Genomic DNA, 9651 nt, shown 5'->3' with positions numbered 1-9651 from the left:
ACCTCCCTAAAATAACCTTGCGACCCTCCCCCTCCCTCCCCTGCAACCCTCTTTTGGATAAGGATCCCCAATTTGAGAAACGCTGGTCTTCCCTGTGAAATCTATATAGTATAGGGTAAAATCACACAAAAGACCAGATTTCACAGTCCGTGATGCATTTTTCATGGCCGTGAATTTGATAGGGCCCTAATTATAGGTAAGATGCTCTGTTCCAACTGAACTCTGCTTAGCACAGCAATGCAAACTGTGATGGGAAAGGTGAATTCAAGATATGTTTGCCCTTTCCCTACTCTTGACCATGCCGTGGGCTTGCCTGGTCCTAAGCATGGGTTAGAGCAGGCTCAGCTGCAATGGACATAAACGGCTATTCTTGTAGCCAAGCATAACCAGAGCACAGCTATGCCCCTGATGCTATAAGCTGTGAATAGGACAGTGTAAAACTGTTATTCCAGTTCTATGCAAGCTAGAGAATCCCCTTAGACTAGGTATAGTCTCAAGTGGCCAGCTCCATTGATTATATAGCTCCCTTACCCCATCAAGTTTCATGTATCTTTACCTAATTTACAGTGGTCCAAATGGGTTTCTCGAGCACACAATTCAAGTAGACAAAAACAAATTACATATTTAATTTCTAGATATGTCTTAGATTGCAAATAGACGCTGTAACTAAAGCCAATACAGAACAATATGTCATGTTAATATAGGAATGCAAACCCCTCCCCCCCATTTATATTACAAGACACTAGCTGTCTTCTGTGTAAATTCAAGAAAATGGTAGCAGAGTTTAGTTTTGAGAATCAGAAGAGTAACTATTTGGTTATACCTTTATTTTTTTTAAACTGCATATAAAAAGCTAAAAGGCTCATATATGTCTATTGTGCTTTAGCCTGGCATATTTTTTGACAGTATTTTCAGAATGCCTTTGCAGTTCTTCAATGTGTGAATTTAAAATCTCTTCAAATTCTTTTGCTCGTTTCTCTTCTTCTTGAAAGAACTTTTCTGTTGCAGTTGTAGGTAAGGACATCTCTGGGGGAAGCTGAACAATACATAGAGCAGGCACAGTTATTAATGAATTGAAAGTACAGCAATAATTTTACATTATTGAAGCATAAAACAAAATTTTCATCTTAAGTTTTACAAGCTAGTAACTTTGCATATTTTCTATCTTTTACTAAAACATAGACTTAGTCCTTAGGTGTGTCACTACATATTTAAATGTACTACTGGTCACAATTTGGCTCCCCTGCTATCCTCAAGACCCTTGGGCCAGTCACAGGACATGTCAGTCCCTGCTGTACTTTAGAATAGCCTCTAGCAAACAGTATTTGAAATGATGGGATATACTGAATAAAAAAGACTTTTTTTTTTGCATCTTAAGAAGTTAGATAGACGGTTCTCTAAAAGAATGTTAATTCAGTAATACTAGCAACCAAGACACTCAGAAAAACTTTAGTATTAGCCTCAACCTGGTTTGGGTTACACCTCATTTCTCCCGCCAGTGAATTTTTATTCTAGGACCTCCATGTCGCATAGTCTTCACAGTGGGATGTTCCCTATCTCCATGGCAACTGGAGCAGACCAGATCTTTGGTCTGAGCTGGACTTAGGACTGCCCCTCAGGAAGAACTCTCCAGAAGAAATGGTTACAATTTTTTTCTGTAACTGTTGTTCTTTGAGATGTCACACATGTCCTCCAGTGCACAGCTGTGTGCTCCAGTGCACAGCTGCTGCAGAGCTTTTCTCCTTAGCTGTGTCCATCAGGATGGCATAAGTGTCCTCTGCTGTCTTGTGCACTGCATGAGCAATGCACACACAAAGGGTGGAGCCACCCCTGACCCTCCTCAATTCCTTCCTACTGGAAGACTCAAATAGAGAGGGGAAGGAGGGTGGGTCGTGGAATGGACACATGCAAAACATATCTTGAAGAACAACAGTTATGGAAACCATTTCTTTTTCTTCTAGTGATTGCACATGTCCATTCCACGAACCACCCTCGTTCCCCTCTTTATTGGAGTCTTCTGGTACGAAGGAACTGAGGAGGGGTTAGGGGTTGCTCTGTCTTTTATGCCTGCGTTCAGTGCGTGATACAGAAGAGGATGCCCCAACAGGCACACACACCTACAGTGGAATGGACATATGCAACACATTTTGAAGAACAACAGTTACAGAAAGGTTAGTATCTGTTCTTCTTTGAGTGATTGCGTATGTCCATTCCCCTATAGATGAATCACAAGCAGTTCAAAATGGAGGTGGGTTCGTAGTCTATTGAACCACTCGTCCATTGTGAGAGGTAAATGTATGACAAGATAAGCAAGTTGTCACTTTGCAAATGTCTAATATGGGAATACTAGCTAGAAAGGCCACAGAGGCTGCTTGGGACAGTCGAAAGACTCAACACTATTTGGTGGCTTCTCAGATAAGGGGACCACAGCCTCTGCTTTTAAGTTTCCCTTCCTCACACAGTACTTCTTCTGGTTTTACAACTGGACTTGGATGCAAATAGGTTCATCAACAGGCTTCCAACCTGGTGTGTGATGCACCAAAAAGCTAGACTGCATCACTTGGTTCTAAGTGTGTCTTCCTGAGCTGACTAACCCTGACTTTTCTTCATTGTATAAGGCCCCGAGAAACAGAGAGAAGGCTTCCATCCAGGACATAAACAAACTTACTTCTCTAAGCTGTGCTGAAGGTTTTCTGCCTTCTGAGCAGTTAAACACCATGTTTTTGAAGAATCATATGCTGGAAATGGAGAAGTGAGCTTGGAAGTCCATAGTATGAGACAGGTTATACTTTGTGTCTCATCTTGGAACCACATCCCCCACATAAGAGTCACATAAGAGTCCACATGGCATCTGTTATCTAGACCTGACATCAGGTAGCTATTAAATAATATTAAGAATGAATTCAACATGAGATGCTAGTACTGGATCTAGACCAAGATCTTTTATATACTTATTTGCTGGAATTGCTATCTGGAAGCGAAGAAACAATCGTGCTGGGTATACACGAGACCAAAAAGCCCAGGAGCTGTCAGAGATTTTGTCTTTATAGAGGTCTGCTAATGTCAGACTTTATTTTCTTCTGTCTCTCTTCTGAAATAAAGGTTATCATAGAAGATAAGTTAAATGCTGGAATTTTGTGAGCTGTATTGAAAAAGCTTCTTGTGTTGCAGAAGCTAAAGTATCTCTGGGTGACTCTCCCTGATCAGTAGGGACTACAGGAAATTTATTTTGTATTCTGATGTCTGGGGAAGAAAATTCTGCAATGATGGATTTCAGTATTTCCACTTAAAATATTGATCTCCTTATGGACTTGTTGAGACACCTGAGATTTCTATGTCATTGTTTCTCTTTGTACCACAAAGAATCTTGTGCCCTTTCCAAAATAACTGTTTCTTCATGAAGCTGGTTCTGTTGTTACAATGAGTAGAAGATGGCTGACTGCACCCTTTATCTTCTAGTATCACAAAGGGTCTTACTGATAGTGTTGGTTTATTTTAATGTACATGGGGAAAGGATAAACTTGTCTCTTGGACATCTCAAACACCCATTTTCTTAGATGATTCATTCCCAGATGACAATTAAAGGGGGAAATCTGCCCAGACTTCAGAAACCCCTTATTCCCTTGTTTAAAGCATCAGTGACTGCTTTGTCTCTGTGCTCCCTAAAGAGCTTACCAACAAAACATTTAGAAGGATATCAGAGTTTAGAATGCTATTCTATGGTTGCCCTGGGAACATATATTTGAATGTATAGCAAATCAGTCAGGTGAAGCATCATTCTCGAAAAAGTTGCTAGGGAAGCGTAATTAAAGTAGATTTTATGTCGTGTTTTTCTTTGTGCACACTCACAGTGGCCTCCGAGTTGAGCATAGACCTCCCACAATAAGAGATTGCAGGCAATACTATCAGCCCTGAGGCAGTTGTATCCAAGTTTTGTTTGAATTATTTTATTTTCCTGTCTGTGTATTTGGCAGGAGTACTCCCTCAGTTAGTATAACTATGTCCTTTACTAAGAATGCAGCAGGCTTAACTTGAGGCAGAGTAATGAAGAATTTGTAGTTGTTAGGTACGAGTAGGTGTCAATAGAGAAATTTCCACTCCTTTATAAACCAGCAGAGGAAAAACCACACACCTCTTCATCAACTTTCCAATTTTTATTTATTTATTAACTTATTTATTGGTGTTTCATTTTCTAAGAAAATAAGCACTTATGAAGCTAAACCCCCATTTGTGCTTAATTCTGGAAAACTTAGTTGAGAGTCTGATGTATCTTGCTCAGAGCCTCAGGTTTACAGATTTCACCTCTTTAGAGGATCTAAAGGGGAGAGTCTCTCTCGGCAGAGGATTTAAGACTTTATGCTTACGATTGAGATGCTAAAGGAGCACACAAGGACGATAAAGCCATTGTGGAGAAACTAAATGAATTCTTTGCATTGGTCTTCACGGCTGAGGATGTGAGGGAGATTCCCAAACCTGAGCCATTCTTTTTAGGTGACAAATCTGAGGAACTCTCCCAGATTGACGTGTCATTAGAGGAGATTTTGGAACAAATTGATAACCTAAACAGTAATAAGTCAGGAGGACCAGATGGTATTCACCCAAGAGTTCTGAAGGAATTCAAAATGTGAAATTGCAGAACTACTAGCTGTAGTCTGTAACCTATCATTTAAATCAGCTTCTGTACCAAATAACTGGAGGATAGCTAATGTGATGCCAATTTTTAAAAAGGGCTCCAGAGGTGATCCCAGCAATTACAGGCCGGTAAGCCTGACTTCAGTACCGAGCAAACTGGTTGAAACGATAGTAAAGAACAAAATTGTCAGAAACATAGATGAACATAATTTGTTGGGGAAGAATAAACATGGTTTTTGTAAAGGGAAATCATGCCCCACCAATCTACTAGAATTCTTTGAGGGGGTCAACAAGCACGTGGACAAGAGGGATCTAGTGGATATAGTGTACTTAGATTTCCAGAAACCCTTTGACAAGGTCCCTCACCAAAGGCTTTTAAGAAAATTAAGCTGTCATGGGATAAGAGAGAAGGTCCTCTCATGGACTGGTAACTGGTTAAAAGATAGGAAACAAAGGGTAGGAATAAATGGTCAGTTTTCAGAATGGAGAGAGGTAAATAGTGGTGTCTCCCAGGGGTCTGTACTGGGCCCAGTCCTATTTAACATATTCATAAACGATCTGGAAAAAGGGGTAAACAGTGAGGTGGGAAAAATTGGAGATGATACAAAACTACTCAAGATAGTTAAGTCCCAGGCAGACTGTGAAGAGCTACAAAAGGATCTCTCACAACTGGGTGACTGGGCAACAAAATGGCAGATGAAATTCAATGTTGATAAATACAAAGTAATGCATATTGGAAAACATAATCCCAGCTATACATATAAAATAATGGGGTCTAACTTAGCTGTTACCACTCAAGAAAGAGATCTTGGAGTCATTGTGGAGAGTTCTCTGAAAACATCCACTCAATGTGCAGCGGTAGTCAAAAAAGCTAACAGAATGTTGGGAATCATTAAGAAAGGGATAGATAAGACAGAAAATATCATATTGTCTCTATATAAATCCATGGTACGCTCACATCTTAAATACTGCATGCAGATGTGGTCACCCCATCTCAAAAAAGATATATTGGAATTGGAAAAGGTTCAGAAAAGGGCAACAAAAATGATTAGGGGTATAGAACAACTGCCATATGAGGAGAGACTGGGACTTTTCAGCTTGGAAAAGAGACAACTAAGGGGGGATATGATAGAGGCCAATAAAATCATGACTGATGTGGAGAAAGTAAAGAAGGAAGTTTATTTACTCCTTATCATAACACAAGAATTCTGGGTCACCAAATGAAATCAACAGGCAGCAGGTTTAAAACAAACAAAAGGAAGTATTTTTTCACCCAACGCACAGTCAACCTGTGGAACTCCTTGCCAGAGGATGTTGTGAAGGCCAAGACTATAACAGGGTTCAAAAAGAGCTAGATATGTTCATGGAGCATAGGTCCATCAATGGCTATTAGCCAAGATGGACAGGGAAGGTGTGCCCAGCCTCTGTTTCCCAGAAGCTGGGAATGGGTGACAGGGGATGGATCACTTGATGATTACCTGTTCTATTCTTTCTCTCTGGGGCACCTGGTATTGGCCACTGTTGGAAGACAGGATACTGGGCTAGATGGACCTTTGGTCTGACTGAGTATGACCGTTCTTATGTTCTTATGCTGTCCTTTTAAATGCTAAGATCCTTCACCAGTCCCTAGGTCAAAAATCCCTGGGAAAAGGTGGGAGGGGCCCCATGAAGGGGAGAGTGCTATTCCTGGGAGATTGTAAGGAAAGTCTACAGGGATGTATCCTGCATATCTCCTTAAGGAAAATAGTGGCCATTTTATGACCTCCTGTGGGACCCTTGTAGGTTGGAAGGGGAGAGGAGGAAGGCCTATCTACCAGAGTAGAGGATCTGAATCACTTCACCCCATGCTCCCTGCTGCTGGATCTGTGCTGACTAGGGACTGACTGCACAAAATGAGGAATGAGCTGGAACCATTGAAGGCAAATTACCCATTGGTATCAGAAAGGTCACAGGAGCTGGTATAGAACCATAAGATTAGACAGGATCACAAGGGTCATTTAATCTAACTTTTCATGGCAGCTGAGGCCTTACAGGTAAAATTGCTTATAGGAAGAGGGCATGTTTTGTGGTCTTCTCAAGCACCTTGGCATAGACCTTGCCTACAGGCTGTCTGGGAGCAGAAATTTTTCCTCTTGGTTGCTATGGGGAGAACTTGCCCTCCCACAAGAGTCAGGAGGCTCCAGTGAAGTTTTCCTCCTTGCTCTACAAGTTGTTGAAATAGGGGCCCTATGACTAGGGGAGGATCGGGCGAGGGGGCCGGGATGGGTTTTGAAAAACTTACTCTATGACCCATTCCACAGATACGGGCCCGGTTTCAATGAAGGCAGATTCCAAACGTTCTGCTCAATTGACCTAGCCCATGTGCTGGCTGGGAGCTAGTTTCCCTTTGGCCTGTTGTCCTTGTCTGCCATTTACTGTGGGGGGAGACAGGGAGGAAAGGCGCTGTCCTTCAAACCCACTTCAGAGAACCAAAAGAATTTTTTTTTTCTCGTTTAACAATGTTGAGGACACAAATCTAAAGCCAATGAAGAAATTGAGAGACACACAAACACACACACTCTCTCCCTCTGCAAAAGTTCTGCTACAAAGGGAGCCCTGGAGTCTGCAGCATGTACAGTTTGGAGGCAGAGAATTCTGGGCAATTCTTCTTGATTGGCAGTCCTAAACTCAGGCTTGCAGCAAAGAAGTGGTTTGCCCCCAGTTGCCATGGAGATGGGTAACACCCCACTGTGAAGAATGACGTGGAGAGGACTGAGAATGCTATAATTTTACTCTTTCCCTTTAAGAAAAATAGAGATTACAACATTCAGGATTTTCTCCTTCATGTTTGGATACAATAGTTTACACCTAGAATAACAGGTACACAGATTCCTTTCATTGTATCCATTAATCTACTTCTAAAGAAATTTTATTTTTCTAACAGCACATTAGGGTCCTTATTAGAGTCGTTATGAATTTACTGTGATAGAGTTGTTAAAGCAGGGTGCCCCAGCTGAAGGCCATATTGGCAACTTGCTAAAAGCCTGAAGCTCACACCTTATTTTCATAATAGCGGTGATAACCACCATCACCATTAACACTGAGGTATGGCTGAGCATGAAATATACCATAACAGCAAGTGTAAACTATATTATAGGAATCCATGAATCACATTTGGCCTATAGACTGAACTTTGGCCACCTCTGTGTTTAAAGTAAAATAACTACTCACCATTGGGTTGACTTCTTCCACACTGTACACATGGCTCAGTAAAACATCACACCTGTGCTTTTCAGGAAATGGGCTGTTGTAGTGTGAAGGATATAACATTGGTGGTGATGGAGATTTACCATCTAGTTTCTGGTCATGATCTCTGCTAAGTCTCTGAGATGGTAAGCTGCTGCCACTTTTAGTACCAATGATATCACCTTGACCATGTAGAGTAAGATTTTGGTTTCTGTAGAGATATAGATAGTGGGTTACACAGGTTTCATTTGCCATTTAATTTTATTTTGGAAAGTTCTAAAATAATAAAAATAATGTTTTCAAAATATGAAGACCAGTTAAACTGTGAAATATAGTGGTTAGGCCATGGTTTCTGTTAATATAATTTTGTCCTCTTTGCTTTTCAAACTGCTTCAAGTATGAGTTCCATGACGGATATGTTTAAATCAGCTTAAAACAGTAGTGGGCATGGCACTTTCAGAGAATGACATTAATCTCTGAAATTTATTCCCCACCTTGGTCTGATACAGACCAATGTTGTTGACCTGCAGGCCTGTTAACATCTATATTTTCTCATGCTTTAACTGATACAACGAGCTACAATATGAGAGTGTAAGAGAGCTAGGAAGGGGAGACCTTATTTATGGTGTTTGGGTTAGTGGATTTTGATCCATTCAAATGTCTTATGGATGTAAATACATGCAGGTGCCTAGGATTTAGAACTGACGCTTTTAATAAATCAAATTAAAGCTTTAGCATGTGGAGCCCCTGATCCTGCATCATTAAACTCAATAGGAAGCTTTGCCATTGACTTCAATGAGCGCAGGTCAAAACAAGAATGAGAAAAGAAGAAACATTAAATACATATTTAAACTGAATAGGGGTATTTCTTTCTCTAACAATAATAACTGAAGAACTTCAAGCTGATTCAAGAATCCTTCAAGTACAGTATTATGGTATCCATAATCTTTGAACCCTATTGACTGTGTAATCCATAGTAGATGTGAAATCATATGTTTTTTATCTACCTGAAGATCAGTCAAGTAATAGCTACTGTAATTAACTGTTGTATTAGAAAAGAAATCTACTTGCTACCCATTGCAAACAAATTCTCTTGGTAGCTGTCTGAGTAACTGCTAAAAACATATTGAGAAATAGCATGCGGTTTTGATTTCTTCTTACTTATACACATGCTTTCTTAATTAGAATAATTTCCAGTTGTATCTTTATTTGTAATATGTACCAAAGTGTGAAAAACAGAAAAATCTGATAACCTCATTTTTTCTTACACAGCAGGTTTTTCTCTTAGAATACTTTTCGTAGTGGTAAAAGTTTCCACCATTGTATTAAAGTCTGAGTTTATTACAAAGAAGGGTTCTGCTTTTGTAGGTAACATGGAGTACTCAATACCTACTTTAATTAAACACTATAGCAACAGGGCCGGCTTTAAGCCGATTCGGCCGATTCCCCAGAATGGGGCCCCGCGCCTAAGAGGGCCCTGCAACGTCCGGGGCTGCTGGCGGAGCAGAGAAAAGAAAAAAAAAAAAAAGCCGCATCCTGCTTCTCCCCCCTCCCTCCAGCGCTTGTGCCACCATACAGCTGATCAGCGCAAGCCTGCGAAGGAGGGGTGAGGAGGAGGAATGCGGTGTGCTTGGGGAAGACGCAGGGCCAGGGTGGGGATTTGGGGAGGGATCCAATGGGGCAGTGAGGGGGCGGGGCCAGGGCGGGGATTTGGGGAGGGATCCAATGGGGGCAGGGAGGGGCGGGGCTGGGGGCGGGGCCAGGGCGGGGATTTGGGGAGGGATCCAATGGGGC

At 41.2% G+C, this 9651-nt stretch overlaps 1 protein-coding gene across 1 annotated transcript in view; it reads right to left on the bottom strand.

The window, feature by feature from the left end:
• Positions 1-862: 862 nt before the first annotated feature.
• DEUP1 (deuterosome assembly protein 1) overlaps positions 863-9651 on the bottom strand; it is a 74142-nt gene continuing 65353 nt past the window's right edge. Inside the window, 3 exon segments of the mRNA XM_026651682.1 lie at positions 863-1036; positions 7843-8078; positions 8081-8133. Coding sequence (XP_026507467.1) covers positions 863-1036; positions 7843-8078; positions 8081-8133 — 463 coding nt within the window.

This window comes from Terrapene carolina, unplaced genomic scaffold, assembly GCF_002925995.2.
Source record: "Terrapene carolina triunguis isolate 2854851 unplaced genomic scaffold, T_m_triunguis-2.0 Scaffold97, whole genome shotgun sequence".
NCBI classification, from domain to species: Eukaryota; Metazoa; Chordata; order Testudines; family Emydidae; genus Terrapene; species Terrapene triunguis.
Note: the sequence above shows the minus strand (reverse complement) of the source record. Positions and strands in the feature narration are given on the sequence as shown.